Here is a 24,750-nt window from a genome sequence, read left to right as displayed (position 1 = left end):
GAATCAGACACAGACTGATTAGAATCAGACGCACAATGATTAGAAGCAGCTGCACACGGATTAGAACCAGATGCACACTGATTAGAGTCAGAATCAGAAGCAGACTGACCAGATTCGGATGCAGACTGATTAGAATCGGATGCAGACTGATTAGAACCGGACTCAGAGGGATTAGAACCGGACTCAGACGGATTAGAATCAGACACAGACTGATTAGAATCAGACGCAGACTGATCAGAATCACACACAGACTGATCAGAATCGGGCACAGACTCTTCAGAATCAGACATAGACTGATCGGAATTGGACACAGACTGATTAGTATCATTCACAGACTGATTAGTATCAGACGCAAAGGCAAATGGATTAGAATCAAACACAGACTGATAGAATCAGACGCAGAGGCAAATCGATGAGAATCAGACACCGACTGATGAGAATCAGGCACAGACTGATGAGAATCAGACACCGACTGATGAGAATCAGGCACAGACTGATGAGAATCAGACACCGACTGATGAGATTCAGACACAGACCGATGAGAATCGGGCACCGCACCAACACAGACCGATTAGAATCAGACACAGGCTGATTAGAATTAGGACAATGACTTATTAGGATCAGACATGGACAGAGATTGATTAAATTCAGAAACAGAATGATTAGAATCAGGCACAGAACCAAATGGATTAGAATCGCACAGAGACTGATTAGAATCGGACACAGTCATAGACTCATGAGAATCCGACACAGACCGATGAGTATCAGACATAGCCTCAGGCTGATTCAAATCAGACACAGAAACAAATTCATCAGAATCGGACGCAGATTGAAGAGAATCAGACACAGACCGATTAGAATCAGACACAGACTGATGAAAATCAGACACAGACTGATCAGAATCCGACACAGACTGATTCAAATCAAACACAGGAACAGACTGATCAGAATTGGACACTGACACAGACTGGAGAATCAGACACACAGTGTTTGAATCAGACACAGACTGACTAAAATCAAACAGACTGATTAGAATTAGACACAGACTGATTAGAATCAGACACCAACTGACTAGAATCACAGACACAAACTGATTAGAATTGGACATCGACACAGACTGATTAGAATCGGACACAGACACAGACTGATCAGAATCAGACACCGACTGACTAGAATCAGACACCAACAGTCTAGAATCAGACACTGACTGATTAGAATCAGACACAGACTGATTAAAATCACAGACATCGACTGATTAGAATCAGAGTCGGACACAGATAGATCAGAATCGGACACCGACACAGACTGATGAGAATCAGACACAGACTGATTAAAATCACAGACATCAACTGATTAGAATCAGAATCAGACACAGACTGATCAGAATCGGACACAGACTGATTAGTATCATTCACAGACTGATTAGTATCGGACGCAAAGGCAAATGGATTGGAATCAAACACAGACTGATTAGAATCACACGCAGAGGCAAATCGATGAGAATCAGACACCAACTGATGCGAATCAGACACCGACTGACGAGAATCAGACACAGGCTGACGAGAATCAGACACAGAGTGACGAGATTCAGACACAGACTGATGAGATTCAGACACAGACTGATTAGAATCAGACACAGACTGATTAGAATAGGACACTGATACAGACTGATAAGTATCAGACACAGACTGATTAGAATCAGAAACAGACACAAACTGATTAGAATCAGGCAAGGGCACAGACTGATTAGAAACAGACAAGGACAGAGACTGATTACAATCAGATACAGACTGATTAGAATCGGGCACTGACACAGAACAATTAGAATCAGACACAGAGTAGTTAGAATCAGACACAGACCAATTAGAATCAGACACAGATCCACTACAATCAGACAGACACAGATTGAGTAGATTCAGACACAGACCGATTATATTCTGACACAGACTGATTAGAATCAGACACAGGCACAGATTATTTAGATTCAGACACAGATCGATTAGAATCAAAGACAGACTGGTCAGAATCAGACACTGACACTGAGTGATGAGTATCAGACATAGCCTCAGGCTGATTCAAATCAGGCGCAGAAACAAATTCCTCAGAGTCGGACACAGGCTGATTAGAATCAGACACAGACTAATGAGAATCAGACAGAGGCTGATTAGAATCAGACACAGACTGATCAGAATGCGACAGAGTCTGATTCGAATCAAACACAGACACAGACTGATCAGAATCGGACACTGACACAGACTGATGAGAATCAGACGCAGACTGATTGGAATCAGACACAGACTGATTAAAATCAGACAGACTGATTAGAATTAGACACAGGCTGATTAGAATCAGACACAGACTGATTTGAATCACAGACACCAGCTGATCAGAATCAGACACCAACTGACGAGAATCAGACACCAACACTTCAGAATCAGACACCAACAGTTTAGAATCAGACACAGACACAGACTGATTAGAATCAGACACAGACTGATTAGAATCACAGACACCGACTGATCAGAATCAGACACCGACTGAGTAAAATCAGACACCGACTGACTAGAATCCGACGCCAATAGTTCAGAATCAGACACCAACAGTTTAGACTCAGACACAGACTGATTAGAATCAGACACAGATTGATTAGAATTAGGACAATGACTTATTAGAATCAGACACAGACAGAGATTGATTAAATTCAGACACGGAATGATTAGAATCAGACACAGAACCAAATGGATTAGAATTGGACAGAGACTGATTACAATCGGACACAGACATAGACTCATGAGAATCCGACACAGACTGATGAGTATCAGACATAGCCTCTCACTGATTCAAATTAGACACAGAAACAAATTCATCAGAATCGGACACAGACTGATTAGAATCAGGCACAGGCTGATGAGAATCAGACACAGACTGATTAGAATCAGACAGACAGATCAGAATCGGACAGAGACTGATTCGAATCAGACACAGACACAGACTGATGAGAAACAGCCATAGACTGTTTAAAATCACAGACATCGAATGATTAGAATCAGAATTGGACATAGACTGATCAGAATCGGACACAGACTGATCAGAATCAGTCACAGACTGATTAGAATCAGACACAGACTGATCAGAATCAGACACAGACTGATCAGAATCGGACAAAGACGGATTAGAATCGGACACAGACTGATCAGAATCAGACACAGACTGATTAGAATCAGACACAGACTGATCAGAATCGGACACAGACTGATCAGAATCGGACACAGACCGATCAGAATCAGACACAGACTGATTAGAATCAGATACAGACTGAACAGAATCGGACACAGACTGATCAGAATCGGACACAGATAGATCAGAATTGGAGACAGACTGATCAGAATCGGACACAGACTGATCAGAATCGGACACAGACTGATCAGAATCGGACACAGACATAGACTCTTGAGAATCCAACACAGACTGATGAGTATCAGACATAGCTTCAGGCTGATTCAAATCAGATGCAGAAACAAATTCATCAGAATCCGGCACAGTCTGATCAGAATCAGACACAGGCTGATCAGAATCAGACACAGACTGATTAGTATCAGACACAGACTGAACAGAATCGGACACAGACGGATCAGAATCGGACATGGACTGATCAGAATCAGACACAGACTGATTAGAATCAGACACAGACTGATTAGTATCAGACACAGACTGATTAGAATCAGACACAGGCTGATTAGTATCAGACACAGACTGATTAGAATCAGACACAGGCACAGACTGATTAGAATCAGACACAAAGGCAAGTGGATTAAAATCAAACACAGATTGATTAGAATGAGATGCAGAGGCAAACTGATTAGAACCAGACACCGACTGATGAGAATCAGAGACCGACTGATGAGAATCGGACACAAACTGATTAGAATCAGACACAGACTGATCAGAATAGGACACAGAATGATTAGAATCAGAGACAAACCGATTAGAATCAGACACAGACTGATTAGAATAAGACACAGATTGATTAGAATCACAGACACAGACTGTTTAGAATCAGACACAAACCAATTAGAATCAGACACAGACCGATTAGAATCAGACACAGACTGATTAGAATAAGACAGAGACTGATTAGAATCAGAAACAGACTGATTAGAATCAAACACAGACTGATTAGAATAAGACACAGACTGATTAGAATCAGACACAGACTAATTAGAATAAGACACAGACTGATTAGAATAAGACACAGACTGATTAGAATAAGACACAGACTGATTAGAATCAGAAACAGACTGATTAGAATAAGACACAGACTGATTAGAATCAGACACAGACTGATTAGAATGAGACACAGACTGATTAGAGTAAGACACAGACTGATTAGAATCAGACACAAACTGATTAGAATCAGACACAGACTGATCATAATCAGACACAGACTGATTAGAATGAGACACAGACTGATTAGAGTAAGACTCAGACTGATTAGAATCAGACACAGGCTGATTAGAATCAGACATAGACTGATTAGAGTGAGACACAGACTGATTAGAATCAGACACAGACTGATTAGAATCAGACACAGACTGATTAGAATGAGACACAGACTGATTAGAGTAAGACACAGACTGATTAGAGTCAGACACAGACTGATTAGAATCAGACACAGACTGATTAGAATAAGACACAGACCGAATGGAAACAGACACAGACTGATCTGAATCAGACACAGATTGATTAGAATCTGGCAAATTGATGACCAATAGACATGCACAGAGTGTTTGGAACACATTGACAGGGACATTTTGATAAGATGCAAATGAAGACAGTCACTCTGTTTCGAGCTAGCTCGATAGTTGTAGTTTATCACAGACATTTATGTGAGTGTAGAACATACTCATATCTGTTGCCTCGTACTGACTATCCTGTTGGAGCTCAAAGATTTCCACTTCCACACGGGCTTTGGCAGGGACTTCGATGATGCTGTTGATTTTTTCTCGAGCGAGCGCCAGTGCTAACCTCTCTCCCCTGCCGCATGTAGTGTGGTCATCCAAAATAGCAGCTGTAACAAAACACATGGAGGAGTAAGTAAAGGGGGACAGGGGACAATTCCTCCACCATTGCTGCCACTCAGTAGCAACGCAACCCCGACTGCTGAGTGCCTGATAAGTGCCGGGGTGGGGAGAGATAGGTGGGGATTCTGGTTCTGGAGAGACTGGACTGAAGACTGGAGGCAGACAGAAGGTACCCGCCTTGAAAAGCAGTCTTAACAAGACATGGTTTAAGTGAACAATGCTTGCCTTCATCGACCAGGGTATTGAGTTTAAAAATTGGCAAGTCATGTTGCAGCTTTACAGAACTTTAGTGTTGGAATATAGTGTTCAATTCTGGTTGCCACAGTACCAGAAGGATGTGGAGGCTTTCAAGAGGGTACAGAAAAGATTGACCAGGATGTTGCCTGGCATGGAGGGCATTAGCTATGAGGAGAGGTTGGAGAAACTTGGTTTGTTCTCACTGCAGCGACAGAGGTTGAGGGGAGACCTGATAGAAGTCTACAAGATTATGACAGGCATGGACAGAGTAGATAGTCAGAAACATTTTCCCAGGGTGGAAGAGTCAATTACTAGAGGGCATAGGTTTAAGCTGCATGGGACAAGGTTTAAAGGAGATGGACAATGCCGATTTTTTACACCGAGAGTGATGGGTGCCTGGAACTCGTTGCCGGGGGAAGCAGTGGAAGCGGATAAGTAGTGACTTTTAAGAGTTGTCTTAATATGTACGTGAATGAGATGGGAATGGAGGGATATGGTCCCCTGAAGGGTAGGGGGTTTTAGCTAAGTCAGGCAGCATGGTCAGTGCAGGCTTGGAGAGCCAAGGGGCCTGTTCCTGTGCTGTAATTTTCCTTGTTCTTTGTTCTAAACTGAATTGGTCTGGTACAGGCAAACTCTTGTTGAATCGGTCTGGTCCAGATACGGTCTGATTGAATCAGTCCGGTCCAGATACAGTCTGATTGAATCGGTTTGGTCCGGATACAGTCTGATTGAATCAGTCCAGTCCAGATACAGTCTGATTGAATCGGTCTGATCCAGATACAGTCTGATTGAATTGATCTGGTCCGGATACAGTCTGATTGAATCGGTCTGGTCCGGATACAGTCTGATTGAATTGATCTGGTCCGGATACAGTCTGACTGAATCGGTCTGGTCCGGATACAGTCTGATTGAATCGGTCTGATCCAGATACAGTCTGATTGAATTGATCTGGTCCGGATACAGTCTGACTGAATCGGTCTGGTCCGGATACAGTCTGATTGAATCGGTCTGGTCCGGATACAGTCTGATTGAATCGGTCTGATCCAGATACAGTCTGATTAAATCGGTCTGGTCCAGATACAGGCTGATTAAATCAGTCTGGTCCAGATACGGACTGGTTGAATCGGTCTGGTCTGGATACAGTCTGATTGAATCGGTCTGATCCAGATATGGACTGGTTGAATTGGTCGTATAGGTACATCTGGTTCAAGCATGGTCTGCTTTGGTGATAGGTCTGGTTTGGCATGTCCACACACAATCTGTAGGGGTAGATGTGATGGAGTGATATATGGGGTATTTATGAAGTGATCATATATGAAGGCGATTAGGAAGTGATGTCATGCGGGGATACTTATGAAATGATGACATATGGGGGTATTTAAAAAGTGACATACAAGAGTATTTATGAAGTGGTGATATATGGGAGGTATCTATGAAGTAGTGATATAGGCGGGGGTATCTATGAAGTGGTGATATAGGCGGGGGTATCTATGAAGTGGTGATATACGGGGGTTTTTAGGAAGTGGTGATATACAGGGATATATATGAAATGATGTACAGGAATATTTATGAAATGGTGACATATGGGGGTTTTTACAAAGTGATGATATACGGGATATTGACAAAGTTGTGATATACAGGGGTATTTACGAAGTGACGATATATAAGGGTGTTTATTAAGTAGTGATACATGGGGTGGTCATGAAATGGTATCTTGCAGCTATTTGGGATTTGATTATGGTTGGTGGGGAGTTAACAAGTGAGGATATTTCAGTTTAATTACTCAGCAATGGTATATAGGGTTAATTAATGATTGGTGATATATAGAGGGTAATTAGCGAGTGCTGATCTCGCAGAGCTAGTAGTGACATGGGGGATAATTAATCAGTGTTGATGTCCGGGGAGTACCTTGTGAACGATGATAACTGTGGGTAATTAGCAAGCAAGCAGCGTTGTAAAGTCTTTGACTAAAACTTTGACCCTTTCTCTCTCCACAGGTGCTGCCGTGGCCTGCTGAGTGTTTCCAGCATTTTCTGTTTTTATTTATTGTAGAGTGTTGCATTGGGTGTGGAAGTGACTTAACAAAGTCCAAAACTTGATTTTCAAAGCTGTTCACAGTGAGGTCAAACAGCAAGTTGGTTCAGGCAAATCTGGAGAGAGTTGACAGTAAAAATGCAATGGCAAACACTGAAAGGATTAGTACCTTATTTACACTTATTATACATTCCTTTAAAGAGACAAAAACAGTGGCTGACAAGGGGAGTTGACGGTAACACTAGATCAAATGAAGAGCTTTATAATGTTTATAAAAAAGTCATCGGTTTGCAGAGATTTTAGCATTTAATATGTGAGGAGGTGAGGGAAGTGCAGTCAATGCAGTTTATGTGGATTTTAACAAAACCTTTGACAAGGTTCCATATGTGAGGTTTGAAAGAGAAATGCATGTGTAAACGGGGTAATTTGATAAAGTGGATTCAAAATTAGCTCAGTTGTATCTGTGTCTAGATTCAAGGTAAGGTACAGGAGGTTCAGGGGAATGTGAGTAAAAAACATTTTTATGCAGAGGGTGGAGACGGTCTGGAATGCGCTGCCTGGGACGGCAGGGGGGAGGGCTTAAAGGCAGATTTCCTCATATCCTTTAAACATACCTGGATGGCATGTCATAACATTCAAGGTCAAGTGCTGGTAAACCGGACTAGGTGGGAGGTTAGGTGTGTGTCAGTGCAGACTCGATGAGCTGAAGGGCTTCTTCTGCACTGTATAATTGCATGATTCTATAAGGACCAAGGTAAGATATTTTTAGCCTCTCATCCCAGCTCGCCGTGCCTGTTGTTCAGGGGTGCGAACTGGGATGATGGCATGAGGGACCAAAAATCTGATCTGTACCCGGTACAAATTAAATTGCGAACTTCCCAGCTCCATTTTACTGACAAGAACGGCTTCACGCCCTTTCATATCTTCATTTCATTAGGAAGTCCAGCATGGCTGCTTCCCCCCTCCAGGATGCTTCCCATCTGCTAGCAAGGCGTCACATTGGTGGGAATCACTACTGCTCTGCTCCATGGCCGTGCGGGGGTGTTGACAGGGGTTGAATTTGGAAGCCCCGGTTGGTTGTGTGTGAGCTGTTAGAGTGGGGAGGGTAAACAAAGCTGCTGATTGTGGGGAGGGGTTGGCAATGTCCGTGGGGAGGGAGGTGGTCTCCCAGTTTAGCGGCAAATCAGGGTACCCTGTGAAATGGCACCCAAGCGCTCTGAAGCCATATTCCTCAGAGTATTTAGGCTCCGTCTCCATCAACCTCCCTCCTTCCCCACCACCCTTCTCCGTACCAGCACAAAGCTCCCAGCTGTCAGAAAAACTATCTACAGTAAGAAGTCTCACAGCACCAGGTTAAAGTCCAACAGATCACCTGACGAAGGAACAGCCAGTTCCAAAAGCTAGTGCCATTTGCTACAAATAAACCTCTTGGACTTTAACCTGGTGTTGTCAGACTTCTTACTGTGTTTACTCCAGTCCAACACCAGCATCTCCACATCAGAAAGACTACTTGACAGTGCCGGAAAATTGCAATAAACCATTTCATAAATATACCCCATGTCATAATTACCCCATTATATCACCACATCATAAATACCCCCATGTCACCACATCATAACTCCCCCCCATATCACCACTTCATAAATACCCTACCATATCCCCATTTCATGAATACTCCCACATATCACCACTTCATAAATACACCCATATCACTTCCTAAATATCCCCAAGTCACCACTTCATAAATATCCCCTATATAACATAAGAACATAAGAAATAGGAGCAGGAGTAGGCCATCTAGCCCTTCAAGCCTACCCCGCCATTCAATAAGATCATGGCTGATCTGTCGTGGCTCAGTTCCACTTTCCCGCTTTCTCCCCATAACCTTTAATTCCCCTTGCCTACCAAAAACCTATCTACCCATGTCTTCAATATATTTAGCGAGGTAGCCTCCACCACTTCAATGGGCAGAGAATTCCAGAGATTCACCACCCTTTGAGTGAAGAAGTTCCTCCTCAACTCCGTTCTAAACTGCCCCCCCCCTTGTCTTGAGGCTGTGCCCCCTAGTCCTGCAGTCCTTTCTGAGCGGGAAGAATCTCTCTACCTCTACCCTATCCATCCCCTTCATCATCTTATACGTCTCTATAAGATCCCCCCTCATCCTTCTAAACTCCAACGAGTATAAGCCCAGTCTATTCAGCCTCTCTTCATAGTTCAACCCCCTCAACTCCGGTATCAGCCTAGTGAACGCCCTCTGCACTCCCTCCAAGGCCAAAATATCCTTGCGTAAGTGCGGCGACCAAAACAGCACACAGTACTCCAGCTGCGGCCTCACCAGTGCCCTGTACAGTTGCAGCAAGACCTCCCTGCTTTTATATACTATCCCCCTCACTATGAAGGCCAGCATCCCATTTGCCTTCTTGATCACCTGCTGCACCTGCAGACTGAGTTTTTGTGACTCATGCACAAGGACCCCCAGGTCCCTCTGCACTGTAGCATGCTGCAGCTTTTCGCCCTTTAAATAGTAATCCCTTCTACTATTATTCCTGCCAAAGTGGATAACTTCACACTTGCTAACATTGTACTCCATCTGCCAGGTCCTCACCCACTCGCTTAGTCTATCTCGATCCCTCTGCAGACTTTCCACACCCTCCGCACAATTTGCTTTTAATTTGCACTTAACTATTTCCAATCTATATTCGTCACTGAGATGAGGGGGCTGACTGTAATGGATCCAAACTTTGTTGGCAATTCTAAATTTAGGGGATAATGGTAGGTGATTGGCGGGGAGTGGGCAGCGATCAGTTGGGGGGGTGGAGTTATCATGGGGAGGTGGGGGGAGAAATGTCCATGGGGGTGGGGGAGAATTGATGTCCATGCTGGTGTGTTCATGAGGTACACTGTATACGGGGAGTTTGGGGTGCCTGCGCACTAGCACCCCGAGCGTTCAACAGCCGGCTTCCTGGCAAGCTCAGACTCTACACCCCCCCCCCCCCCCCCCCCCCCGGCCTCCCCCCACCCACCCCGCCACCACTGGCAAGATCCACAGTACGGTAGGGGGACACAAACAGGTTCAGTGAGTGAGCGGGCACGAACTCAACAGCTGGGATGCGGCGCAGCGAAGTATGAAGTCAAACACTTTGGAAAGCAGTTAGGAGGAAAAAGACAAAAGAACAGGATATTTTTAGTACTGCAACAGAGAGTGAGAAATGTTTGCTTTCAGTTGCGAGGGAGCTAGGTGTCCTGGCAAATGGATCGCAGCGAGCGAACACGCAGGTACAGCCAGAAATTAACAAGTCAATGTCAGCTTGTGTTCCAAGAGGAGGATCGAACGAGACAAAAGAGATTCCACTGCAATTACGCAAGTCCACAGCTGGACTGCTGTGTACAAGTCTATCACCTTCAAGCGACAAAGTGGCCTAAGATGGGGCACCCAGCAAAGGTACACCAGACCACATCCTAGAATGAGGCTGTTGCTCTGTGAGGGGAGAGTAAGTAAGCCAGGGTGATATGCCAAGTTCCATGGAATAATGATGATATTATTGTGCATATAATTTTAACATTAACCGCACAACAACACTTTTACAGTGCTTGGCAGGGTAGAGGCAGGAAGGCTGTTTTCCCTGGCTGAAGGAGGGGAAGGGGTCTAGGAATAAAGGTCTCTGAATTTAGGACTGAGGTGAGGAGGAATTTCTTCACTCAGAGGGTGGGTGAACCTTTGGAATTGTCTGTCCCTAAGGTCTGTGAAAGCTGAGTTGATGAGTATGTCCAAAACAGAGGTCAATGGATTTCTAGATGCCCATGACATTAAGGGAGTTGGGGATGGAGCAGGAAGATGGATTGTCTATGGTAAATGTGAGGGGATATGGTGGGACAGTGTGGCCCTGGTAAGCAGTCCCAGGTGCTCCCCTGCAAGCTCACTTATCTTTCCCATCTCGCCTGTCGAGTTCCCCCGACGAGACTCAAGTATGATCTCCACCAACAGAGATCAGGCGTCACTGGACCTCTTTTGGACGGTCAGTGCAAATTCAATGGGCCAAATGGCCTCCTTCTGCACTGTTGTGGTTCTACAGTTCGATAATGTTGAGGCATGTCTGCCATGATCTAATGATGGTGCAGGCTCAAGGAGCCTAACCCTTCCCCCATGTTCCTTTACTCTAATTAAAGCACGCACATTGCAACAGGTTCGTTTTGTTTATTTACTGAGGGCACATGGGCATCACCGGGTGGCTCAGCATTTATTGCCCATCCTGGATCCAACAGGGTAAACCCTGGAAAGGTGATCCCCTCTTCCATTTTACAACACATGTAGTTATTCAACACCAAGAGCAGGAGAACATTCTTCACTCGAATTGGGTACGGGCGTGTGACATTCAGCAACTCAAAGCGATGTGAACTCTGTTGTTGCTGAATACACAGAGACAAAACTTGATGGCCGGGATTCTCCAGTCCCGCTGCAGTGAACGGAGACTTGGCTGAGCACTAAATTCCTTGTTCCGGCTGGCAGCAGCTGTGGAGCATGCGAGGCCAGAGAATTCCAGCTGATAGATTTTTGGGAACATAGAAAATGAAGGGATATGTTTATCAGGAAGATGGAGCTAAGAGGCATCTCCATGATGCTGCTAACTGGTCGCTTGATGAATCAAATGGACTAATGCAGCTCGTTTATATAACAAGGGATATGACGTAGAGATGTGTTATGAACATCTCCGCATTATGGCTACTACCGACACGTCAAACTGCCGGCTCCAAATGGAGAGGATGTCCAAAAAGATTCTGCGTACCGACAGACATCAAGTTTCTGCACAGATGCAAAAAAGCAGACAAGATACTGAAAGAACTACAGATCACGAACCCACTCAGGTCATCCTATAACAAACACTACACTGAGAGACTTTCCTATTGCACCTCTCTCACACTCCTCAACCCACTCATATAGCAGGACTACAGCAGACACCGCAACCTGGAAACCGCGGTAGAATCCATATTCTCAACTTGCACTCAGGATGCAGCAGACCAGCTGCAAAACACTGCCAAGAAGATGAGACAATGGAACTGCACCACTTTCATGCACACCAAGAACAGGAAACTTGAGAAACTTGGCATCATCACCAGCAGCAACCAAGCCTCCCTCAATACTACAGTAGAAAACAGTACCAGGGAAGTCCATTGTCAACTTGTCGGACTACACCCTTCAACCAGAGGAAATCAAAGTTCTCAGCCAAGGGCTCAATTTCTGCCCCACCACCAAAATGGGCCTCATCAATTTTGCAGCGGACACAGAGGAATTCATCAGGCAAATGAGGCTACGGGAGTTCTTCCACAAATTCCAAGAGGCCAACAATGAACCCAATGAGCCAATGAACCGATAGAAAGATCTGTGGTGCAGCAAATGAAGAGGAAAGGGTCGAATTGGACTCCTCTGGAAGGCGCGGCTTGCGGCTCAACATGTATGCCCAAACCTCAGGAGGTGCGTCAATGCCAGATTCACCAGCCGCACTCACAAGACAGCCCCGAACATCACCCAAGCACAACGCAATGCTATCCACGCTCTCAAGACCAACTGCAACATTGTCATCAAACCAGCAGAAAAAGGAGGGGCCACTGCCCAAATGAACAGAACAGATTACTGCAAAGAAGTGTACCAACATTTAACATCGAGGAACACTACAGACTGTTACCCACAGATCCAATCAAAGAACACACCCTTCAACTCAACAGACTGATCAAGATCTTGGATCAGGACCTTCAGAGCATCCTTGGTGCTCTCATTTAACGTTCTCCCTGCCTTGGAAATCTCTACTGTCTCCGGAAGATACACAAGGCCAACCATCCAGCCATCCCATTGTATCAGGCAATAGGACCGTGTGTGAAAACCTCTCTGGCTACATCGAGGGCATCCTGAAATCCATTGTACAAAGAACCCCCAGTTTCTGTCGCGACATTACGGACTTCCTACAGAAACTCAGCACTCACGGAGCAGTTGAACAGGAACATTTCTCGTCACAATGGATGTCTCGGCACTCTACACCAGCAACCCTCACATCAATGCTGCAAATGCCTCAATACTCAACACCGACAATCTCCAGACGCAATTCTACAACTCATCTACCTCATCCTGGACCACAACGTCTTCACTTTCAACAACCAGTTCTTCATCCAGACATACGGAACAGCCATGGGGACCAAATTCGAACCTCAATATGCCAACATCTTCATGCACAGGTTCAAACAAGACTTCTTCACCACACAGACCTTCAATTGACGTCATACACTAGATATATCAATGATATTTTTTCCCTTTGGACTCACAGTGAACAATCACTAAATCAACTACATGTTTCATCCCACCATTGGACTCACCATGGGTTACTCTCCCGATTCGGTTGCATTCTTGGACACATGCTCATCAAGGACGGTCACCTCAGCACTTAACTGTACCATAAGCCTCGTGATGCTTGACTTCTCCAACTTCCACCTGAAACATGCTATAGAAGCCATCCTTTATGGACAAGCCCTCCATATACACAGGATCTGCTTAGATTAGGAGGAATGCAATTGACACCTACAGACACCTAAAGATGCCCTCATAAGAACAGGATAGGGCGCTTGACTCATCAACCAACAGTTCCGACAGCAAAAAACCACACCGATCTCCTGAGAAGACAAACACAGGACACGGCAGACAGAGTACCCTTTATCGTCCAGTACTTCCCCGGAGTATGACATCTTCTTTGGAGCCTTCAACATGTCACCAATGAAGACGACCATCTTGCCAAGGCCATCCCCACACCCCCACTTCTTGCCTTCAAACAACTGCGCAACCTTAAACAGACCATTGTTCACAGCAAACTACCTAACCTTTAGGTGAACAGCGACCACGACACCACACAACCCTGTCACAGCAACCTCTGCAAGACGTGCCGGATCATCGACATGGATGCTATCACCTCACGTGAGAGCAACATCCACCAGGTACACAGTACATACTCTTGCAACTTGGCCAACGTTGTCTACCTGATACGCTGCAGGGAAGGATGTTCCGAGGCATGGTACATTGGGGAGACCACACAGACGCTACGACAATGGATGAATGGACACCATTCGACAATCACCAGGCAGGAGTGTTCCCTTCCTGTTGGGAGGCACTTCATCAGTCAAGGGCATTCAGCCTCTGATCTTCGGGTAAGCATTCTCCAAGGCAGCCTTCAAGACACAAGACAACAGCAGAATCGTCGAGCAAAAACTGATGGCCAAATTTCGCACATGAGGACAGCCTCAATCAGGATCCTGGGTTCATGTCACACTATGTGTAATCCCCATGACTTGCCTGGGCTTGCAAAATCTTACTAATTGTCCTGGCTTGAGACAATTCACACCTCTTCAACCTCTGCTTAACCCTCTCTCCACTCACATTGCCTGTCCCTGCAAAGACTTGATTTCCTGTTAAGACTCGCATTCCAATCATTATCTTGTAATTGACTCTGTGTCTATATACGCCCTGTTTGTGAACCCAACTATTCACTCACCTGATGAAGGGGTAATGCTCCGAAAGCTCGTGCTACCAAATAAGCCTGTTGGACTTTAACCTGGTGTTGTGAGACCATGCAGTGTTTCTGCAATAGGGGATATTTAGTGATGATGATACATTTAGAAACCAATCAGTAAGTGAGCAGATATAGTGATAATAACGATTGGTGAATGGGGCAAAATTAGTAATATATGGAAGAATTAGCAAGAGATGATAAATGGCAGTCATTAACAAACAATGATACATCAAGCTAATTGAAGAGCAATGATATATAGTAGGTTGATGATATATGTGGCTAATTAGCAAGTTTTTTCTTAATTGTTCTTGGAAAGCGACTGGCAAGTGTAAATTAATTGTCAGCTGCCCCTTCAGAAGGTGATGGTGAGCTGCCTTATTGAACCACTGCAGTCTCTGTGGTAATAAATGTTAGAGAAGAAGTTCCAGGATTTTGACTCAGCAACAGTGAAGGAACAGTGTATATATATTTCCCAGTCAGGGTGTGAGTGACTTGTTAGATGGTAGAGGTTGTGGGTCAAAAGGTACTGTCAAAGGAACATTAAAGAGCTCCTGCAGTGCATCTTGTAGATGGCACACAAGGCTGCCACTGTGTATCATTGGCGGAGGGAGAGGATGTTTGTGGAAAGAACAGCAATCAAGCAGGGCTGTTTTGATTTGGATGGTGTTGAGTTTATTGAGTATTGTTGGAGCTTCCAGGCAAGTGGAGAGTATTCCATCACACTCATGAGTTGTGTCCTTGTAGGAGTTGGACAGGCTTTGAGGAGGCAGGAGGTGAACTACTCTCTGCAGGATTCCTAGCCTCTCACCTGCCCTGGGAGCCACAGTATATATATGGCTAGTCTAGTTGAGTTTCTGGTTAATGGTAACCCCCAAGATGTTTATTGTGGGGGATTCAACAATGATAATGCCATTGAATGTCAAGGGGCAACGGTTAGATTCTCTCTTGTTGGAGATGGTCATTGCCTGGCGCTTGCGTGGTTCAAATATTACTTGGCACATGTCAGCCAAGCCTGGATATTGTCCAGTCCTTGCTGCATTTGGGCATGGATTGCTTCAGCATCTGAGGAGACATAAATGGTGAACATTGTGCAATCTGACCTTCTGACCTTATGTTGGACAGAAGGTTATTGGGCCTAGGACACTGCTCTGAGGAACCGCTGCAGTGATGTCCTGGAGCTGAGATGATTGAACTCAAATGCCACGATAACAATCTTCATTTGTGCTACATATGACTCCAACCAGCAGAGGGTATTCCTCCAGATTCCCATTAACTCCAGCTTTGCAAGGGTTCCTTAATATCACACTCAGTCAAGTGCTGCCTTGATGTGAAGGGCAGTCACTCCCACCTCACTTCTGGAATACAGAACATAAGAACTAGGAGCAGGAGGAGGCCATCTGGCCCTTTGAGCCTGCTCCGCCATTCAGTAAGGTTATGGCTGATCTTTTCATGGACTCAGCTCCACTTGCCCACTTGGGACACTAAGATGAGTGGTTGAGCAAAGTGTGCAGAGGAATAACTTGGTGGTAGGAATAACAGCAAAAGGGACTATTATTTAAATCGTAAAAAACTTGCAGCATGCTGCTGTGCAGAGGGACCAGAGTGTCCTTGTGCATGAATCATTAGAAGTTGATTTACAGGCGCAGCAGGTAATTAAGAAGGTCCACTCACCATAATCCTCAATTCCCTTACTGTTCAAAAATCTATCTTTGCCTTAAAAACATTCAATGAGGTAGCCTCAACCGCTTCACAGAGCAGGGAATTCCATAGATTCACAACCCTTTGTGTGAAGAAGTTCCTCCTCAACTCAGTCCTTAATCTGCTCCCCCTTTTTGAGATTATGCCCCCTAGTTATAGTTTCCCTCGCCAATGGAAACAACCTCCATGCTTCTATCTTATCTATTCCCTTCACAATTTTGTGTGTTCATATAAGATGCCCCCTCATTCTTCTAAATTCAAAGAGTTACAGTCCCAATCTATTCAGTTTCTCCTCATAAGTCAACTCTCTTAACTCTGGAATCAATCTAGTGAATCTCCTCTGCACCCCCTCCAGTGCTAGTATATCTTTTCACAAATAAGGAGACCAAAACTGTACACAGTACTCCAGGTGTGGCCTCACCAGCACATTATACAGCTACAACATAACCTCACTGTTTTTAAACTTCATCCCTCCAGCAATGAAGGACAAAATTCCATTTGCCTTCTTAATTACCTGCTGCACCTGCAAACCAATTTCATGCACAAGGACACCCAGGTCTCTCTGCATAGCAGCATGCTGCAATTTTTTACCATTTAAATAATAGTCCATTTTGTTGTCATTCCTACCAAATTATTCCGCTGCACACTTTGCTTTACCATTCATCTTAGTGCCATCTTCAAATTTTGACATGCTACACTTGGTCCCCAACTCCAAATCATCTGTCTAAATTGTAAACAATTGCGGGTCCAACACTGATCCCTGAGGCACACCACTAGTCAGTGATCGCCAACCAGAAAAACACCCATTTACTCCAACTCTTTGCTTTTCATTAGTTAACCAATCCTCTATGCATGCTAATATATTACTCGTGGCACTATGCATCTTCATCTTATATAGCAGCCTTTTGTGTGGCACCTGGTTAAATGCCTTCTGGAAATCCAAATCACCACATCCACCGGTTCCCCGTTATCTACGCTCATAACGTCCTTAAAGGATTCCACTAAATCAAGTAAACATGACCTGCTTTCATGAGGCAGAACTCATGCTGCGTCTTCTTAATGGGACAATTTCTATCCAGATGTCTCGCTATTTCCTTGATGATAGAACCATAGAAACCCTACAGTGCAGAAAGAGACCCATTTGGCCCACCGAGTCTGCACCAACCACAATCCCATTCAGGCCCTACCCCCATATCCATATTTACCTGCTAATCCCTCAAACCTACGCATCGCAAGACATTAAGAGGCAATGTTAGCATGGCCAATCAACCTAACCCGCACATATTTGGACTGTGGGAGGAAACCAGAGCACCCGGAGGAAACCCATGCAGACACGAGGAGAATGTGCAAACTCCACACAGACAGTGACCCAAGCATTTTCTCCACTACAGAAGTTAAGCTAACAAGCCACAATCAAGTTACCTGCTTTTTGTCTACCTCCTTTTTTAAACAGTGACATCACATTTGCTGTTTTCCAATCTGCCGGAACCATTCAGAGTCCAGCAAATTTGGTAACTTACCACTAGTACATTTGCTATTTGCCCACCAGCTCTTTCAGCACCCAGGGATGCATTCCATCAGGGCCAGGAGACTTGTCTACCTTTAGCCCATTAGCTTGCCCAATGCTAGCTCTTTAGTGATAACGATAATTTCTCAGCCCTTAACTGCCATAGCCTTCTTGTCATCAATTTTTGGCATGTTATTTGTGTCTTCCACTGTAAAGACCGACACAAAATACCTGTTTAATTCCGTTACTTAACCCCCTTCTCATTCTCCAAAGGACCATGTTTACCTTAGCCACTCTTTTTCGTTTTATATATTTGTAGAAACTTTCATTATCTGTTATTATATTCTGAGCTAGTTTATTCTCAATTTATCTTACTCTCCTTTCCAGCTTTTTTCATGGTTTTCTGTTGACATTTAAAGATTTCCCAATCCTCTAGTTTCCTCTTTGCCACTTTGTATGCATTTTCTTTTAATTTCATACCCTCCTTTATTTCCTTAGATACCCATAGCTAATTATCCCTTTTTCTACAGTTCTTCCTTTTCACTGGCATATACTTCTGCTAAGCATTGTGAAAGAATGCTTTGAAAATCCTCCACTGTTCCTCAATCGTCCCCCGTAAAGTTTTTGCTCCCAGTCTACCTTAGCCAACACTTCCCTCATCCCATTGTAGTCTCCTTTACGTAAGCTCAAGACACTGGTATTGGATTTTACCTTCTCACGCTCCACCAGTATTTTAAATTCAATCATACCATGATCACTCCTTCTCAAAGGATCCTTAGCTGTGAGATCCTTAATTATTCCTGTCTCGTTACATAGGACCAGGTTTCGGATAGCTTGTACCTCATAGGTTCAAAGAGAGAGAATAGTACAGCACAGCCTGCACTGCCTAAACTAAAACCGTATGAAGCTATGGAGTCCAGATCCTTCCACTCCCCTTAAATGACACTACTGTATCTGCTTCCACTACCTCCCCAGGTAGTGCGTTCCAGACATTCACCATCCAAATTGTTTCGCACATCTCTTCTAAACTTTTCCCCACTTATCTTAAAGCCTTCTCCCCTAGTACTTGATTTTTCTACCCTAGGAAAGAGCATCTGTCTATCCACTCTATATCCATGCCACACATTACCTTGTAGACTTCTATCAGGTCACCCCTAAACCTTCATCACTCCATTGAGAACAAACTGAGTTTATCCAACCTCTCCTCATAGTTAATACCGTCCAGACCAGGCAACATCCTGGTAAACCTCTTCTGAACCCTTTCCAAAGCATCCACATCCTGCTGGTAGTGTGGTGACCATAATTGTACACAATATTCTAAATGAGGCCTAACTAAGATTCTGTACAGCTGCAGTATGACCTGCCAATTTTTATACTCAATGCCCTGACCAATGATGGCAAGCTTGTTATTTGCCTTCTTGGCTAACTTATCCACCTGCATTGCCATTTTCAGTGATCGGTGGACACGTACACCCAGATCTCTCTGCCTGTCAATACTACCAAAGGTTCTACCATTTACTGCATAATTCATACATGCATTGGACCTTCCAAAATGCATACCTCACATTTATCCAGATTAAACTCCATCTGCCATTTCTCTGCCCAACTTTCCAGCCGATCTTTTTATATTCTGACAATCCTTTTCATTACCTGCAACTCCATCAATTTTTGTGTCATCTGCAAACTTACTAATCAGACCAGCTACATTCTTCTCCGAATTATTTATATACACTATAAACAACAAAGGTTCCAGAACTGACCTCTGCGGAACACCGCGAGTCTTAGCTTTCCATTCAGAAAAGCACCTCTCTACTGCTACCCTCTGTCTTCTACGCTCAAGCCAGTTCTGTTTCCATTTTGCCAGCTCTCCTCTGATCCCGTGTGACTTCACCTTTTGTATCAGTCTATCATGAGGTAACCTGTCAAAGGCTTTACTGAAGTCCATGTATACAACATCCATTGCCTCATCTGTCATCTTCATCACTTGCTTGAAAAGCTCAATTAAGTTAGTGAGGCATGACCTCCTCTTCACAAAATCATGCTGCCTATCACTACTAAGTCCATTTGTTTCCAAATATGAGTAAATCCTGTCCCTAAGAATTTTTTCCAATAATTTCCCTACCACTGACACAAGGCTCACCAGTCTATAATTTCCTGGATTATCCCTGCTGCCCTTCTTAAACAATGGAAAAACATTGGTTATTTTCCATACTTCTGGAACTTCAACTGTAGCCAATGAGGATGCAAAGATTTCTGTCAAGGCCCTAGCAATTTCCACCCTTACCTCCCTGAGTGTTCTGGGATAGATCCCATCCGGCCCTGAGGACTTATCTACTTTAATGCTTTTTAAGACGCCTCCTTTTTGACATCAACATGACCCAAAATATCTACAGACCTAAGAAGGCTCCTCATCCACCAAGTCCTTCTCTTTGTGAATACTGAGGCAAAGTATTCATTTGTTACCTCGCCCATTTCCTCTGATTCCATGCATACAATCCCTCCACTATCCTTGAGTGGGCCAACCCATTACATTACGTTACAGTTTGAGGAAACTATCACGGATACAATCTATGAACTCCTCCTCAAGGCTGGTTTGACCAACCTGATTTGACCAAACAAAATCCCCCATGATAATTTCCATACAATTTTTACATGCATCAGTTATTTCTTTATTGCTCACTCCACCACGATGTCCATGTTTGAACCAAGGATATAACGAGATCAAGAGCTGAGTGGCCTTGGCTGAACCCAACCTGAGCAAGTTATTGCTCAGTAAGTGATATTTGATAGCGCTGACACTGACACCTTCTGGCTATGAGGAGATTTGTCCTTTTCTTTGTATAGGACATATTTGGGCAGTTTCCCATCTTGCTGGGCAGATGCCAGTGCTGTATCCGCACTGGAGCTGCTTGGTTCGGGGCATGGCAAGTTCTGCAGCACAAGTCTTCAGTACTAGTGCAGGAAAATTGTCAGGACCCATAGCCTTTGCAGTTTCCAATGTCTTCAGCTATTTCTTGATTTCACGTGGAGTGAATTAAACTGGCTGAAGACTGATATCTGTGATCTAAGGGATCCTAGTAAGAGGTTAAGATGGATTATCGGCTTGGCTTTTCTGGTTAAAGACTTCTGATATAAGGGAGGGGAATTGGAAACATTGATATAAGAGCAAAACAAAATGAAAGATAATGTATCTCATATGGACAAATATTTGGAGGGGAAGATATTAGCCAGTAATGGTATATAGATTAATGATACATCGGCTAATTAAAGAGCAATGATATATGAGTAGTAATGAGCTCATAACATGAGGATAATGAATAATATATGATGCTCAGAATAGCAAGTAATGATATATGGGATTGTAATTAGCTATATGTGGCATCAATTAATAAATGGGTCTGTAATTAGAGAGAAATGGCAGACAGGGCTGTAATTAATCAACAATTATATGTGGAGTGTAATGATGCGTGGATCATAATGAGTGAATATTGATATATAGGACTGCAATAATAGTTATGAAGTTTGGGGGCAATTTTGCAGCATACATGAGTAATTAATGAGTGATAATGTTTCAGAGGTAGTAGGTAGCAATAACATATGGGGGAAATTAGGGAGTGATAATATCTGAGCGCTTTAGCAAGTGATGATATCTTGGTCAATTAGTGAGGGATGATATCTTGGGTAACTATCCAGCAATGGTATATGGAGTAATTGCCTGGCGATTTAGCGGGGTTAATTATCCAGCCATGATATATGGGGCTGATTATTCAGGAAGGGTATGTGGGATGATTACTCAGTGATGGTATATGGGGTGATTATCCAGTGAGGATCGATGGGATGATTATCCAGTGATGCTACATGGGGTACTTATCCAGTGAGGGCACATGGGGTGTTTATCCAATGAGGGTACATAGTGTTTTTATCTAGTGAATGCACATGGGGTGCTTATCCAGTGAGGGTATGCAGAGTGATTATCCAGTGAGGGTATTTGGTACTGATTATCCACTAATGGTATACAGGGTAAATATCCAGTGATGGTATCTGGGGTAATTATCAAGGGAGGGTATATGGGATGCTTACCCAGTGAGGTATATTGGGTGTTTATCCAGTGAGGGTGTATGAGGTATGTCTCCAGTGAGTGTATATGGGGTGCTCATCCAGTGATGGTACAAGGAGTGCTCATCCAGTGATGCTACATGCTGCAATTATCCAGGGAGAGTACATGGGGTGATTATCCAGTGAGGGTACATGGGGTGTTTATCCAGTGAGGGTGCATGGGGTGTTTATCCAGTGAGGGTACATGGGGTGTTTATCCAGTGAGGGTACATGGGGTGTTTATCCAGTGAGGGTACGTGGGGTGTTTATCCACTGAGGGTACATGGGGTGTTTATCCAGTGAGGGTATATGGGGTGTTTATCCAGTGCGGGTACATGGGGTGTTTATCCACTGAGGGTACATGGGGTGTTTATCCAGTGAGGGTAACAGGGTGTTTAACTAGTAAAGGTATATCGGATGCTTCTCCAGTGAGGTTACATGGGTGCTTAGCCAGTGCGGGCATACAGGGTGATTATCCAATGAGGATAAGTTGTACTGATTATCCAGTGATGGTATACAGGGTGGATAATTACTGGATAGTGACGGTATAGAACATAGAATATAGAAAATTAAACTACAGCACAAACAGGCCCTTCGGCCCACAAGTTGCACCGATCATATCCCTACCTACTAGGCTTATCTATAACCCTCAATCCTATTAAGTCCCATGCACTCATCATATGGCATATGGGATGCTAATCCAGTGAGAGTATATGGGGTGCTTATCCAGTGAGGGTATATTGGGTGCTTATCCAGTGAGGGTATAAAGGATGCTGATCCAATGAGGGTATATCAGGTGCTTATCCAGTGATGGTATATGATTTATCCAGGGGGGATATACGGGGTGCTGATCCAGTGAGGGTATATGGGGTGCTTATCCAATGAGAGTATACGGGGTGCTTATCCAGTGAGGGTATATAGGGTTTTTATCCAGTGAGGGTACATGGAGTGATCATCCAGTGAGAATGCATGGGATAATTATCCAGTGATGGTACCCGTGGTAATTATCAGGGAGCATATTCGGAGTGATGATCCAGTGATGGTATACGGGGTGCTTATCCAGTGATAGTATATGGGGTAGTTATCCAGTGAGAGTATACGGGGTAATTATCCAGTGAGGATCTATGGGATGATTTTCCAAAGATGATATATGGGATAATTATCCAGTGATGCTACATGGAGTAATTATCCAGGGAGAATACATGGGGTTGTTATAAAGTGAGGATATAAGGGGTGTTTATCCAGTGAAGGTATACTGTGTGCTTATCCAATGAGGGTACATGAGTGCTTATCCAGTGAGGATGTACGGGGTGATTATCCAATGAGGGTATTTGGTACTGATTATCCAGTGATGGTATATGGCGTGCTTATCCAGCGAGAGTATATGGGGTAATTATCTAATATTGGTATATGGGGTAATTACCTAGTGATGGCATATGGGATAATTATCCAGGGAGGATATATTGTATGTTTATCTAGTTTGGGTATATGGGGAGCTTATCCTGTGAGGGTATATGGCAGAGCTTATCCAGTGAGGGTAAATAGGGTAATTATCCAGTAATATTATATGGGGTAATTACTAACTGATGGTATATTGGGTAATTATCCAGCGATAGTATATTGGGTAATTATCCAGTGAGGATATTACAGGGTGTTTATCCAGTGAGAGTACATGGTAGTGAGGGTATACAAGGTAATTATCCAGTGAGGGTATATGGGGTGTTTATCCAATGAGGGTGTATGGAATGTTTATCCAGTGAGGGTATATGTGTTTTTTATCCAGTGGGGGTATATGCGGTGTTTATCCAGTGAGCATATATGGCAGTGATTATACAATGAGGGTATATGGGGCGTTTATCCAGTGAGGGCGTATCGGGTAATTATTCAGTGAAGGTATATGGTGTGTTTATCAAGTGAGCATATATAGCAGTGATTATTCAGTGAGGTTATATGGGATGTCTATCAAGTGAGCGTATATGGCAGTGATTATTCAGTGAGGGTATATGGCAGTGATTATTCAGTGAGGGTATATGGCAGTGATTATTCAGTGAGGGTATATGGCAGTGATTATTCAGTGAGGGTATATGGCAGTGATTATTCAGTGAGGGTACATGGCAGTGATTATTCAGTGAGGGTACATGGCAGTGATTAGTGAGTAGTGAGGATATGGACGGGTATTTAGAGAGTGAGGGTGATTTCACAGACCCATGCGCAGTGTTGACAAGACCTGCCGGCTCCGTTTGGTAAACATCACTAGGAGAAGCAGCAGGGCTGGCAGAAGCTGCATCTTCGTCCGCTCCTCATGGAAATTGTTTGGTTTGCAGTCCCACGACACCCACCTACAAAACACAAAAACAACCGCTTCCCATCAGTAACTGACAGCTCAATGTTCCCTCCCCCATGTTTCCCCCCCACCTCCAGGTTGGAAATAAACTCCCCCTCAATCCTTGTCTGATCCTTCCACCAAGACCCTTCATTCTCTGACCCTCCATTATACACCTCTTTGCTAATGAATTTAGTCACTTTCTAGTTAATATTCTTCAGTCAGCAT

The 24,750-nt window shown here is 44.0% G+C and overlaps 1 protein-coding gene across 7 annotated transcripts in view; it reads right to left on the bottom strand.

The window, feature by feature from the left end:
- Positions 1-24,532, bottom strand: part of grik5 (glutamate receptor, ionotropic, kainate 5) — a 97,131-nt gene extending 72,599 nt beyond the window's left edge. For all 7 annotated transcript variants that reach the window (XR_013888788.1, XM_080205159.1, XM_080205160.1 and 4 more), the window contains exons 1-2: positions 24,405-24,532; positions 4,904-5,068 (exon numbers count right to left, since the gene is read on the bottom strand). Coding sequence is in view for 6 of the 7 variants with exons in the window: in XM_080205159.1 (XP_080061285.1) it covers positions 4,904-5,068; positions 24,405-24,486 (247 nt within the window). In the remaining variant the exon portion in view is untranslated. The remainder of the gene's footprint in view (positions 1-4,903; positions 5,069-24,404) is intronic.
- Positions 24,533-24,750: the final 218 nt, after the last annotated feature.

This window comes from Carcharhinus amblyrhynchos, chromosome 16 (genome assembly GCF_965287045.1).
Source record: "Carcharhinus amblyrhynchos chromosome 16, sCarAmb.v2.hapA, whole genome shotgun sequence".
Lineage (NCBI taxonomy): Eukaryota > Metazoa > Chordata > Chondrichthyes > Carcharhiniformes > Carcharhinidae > Carcharhinus > Carcharhinus amblyrhynchos.
The sequence above is the reverse complement of the archived record's forward strand: the minus strand, read 5'-3'. Positions and strand labels throughout refer to the sequence as shown.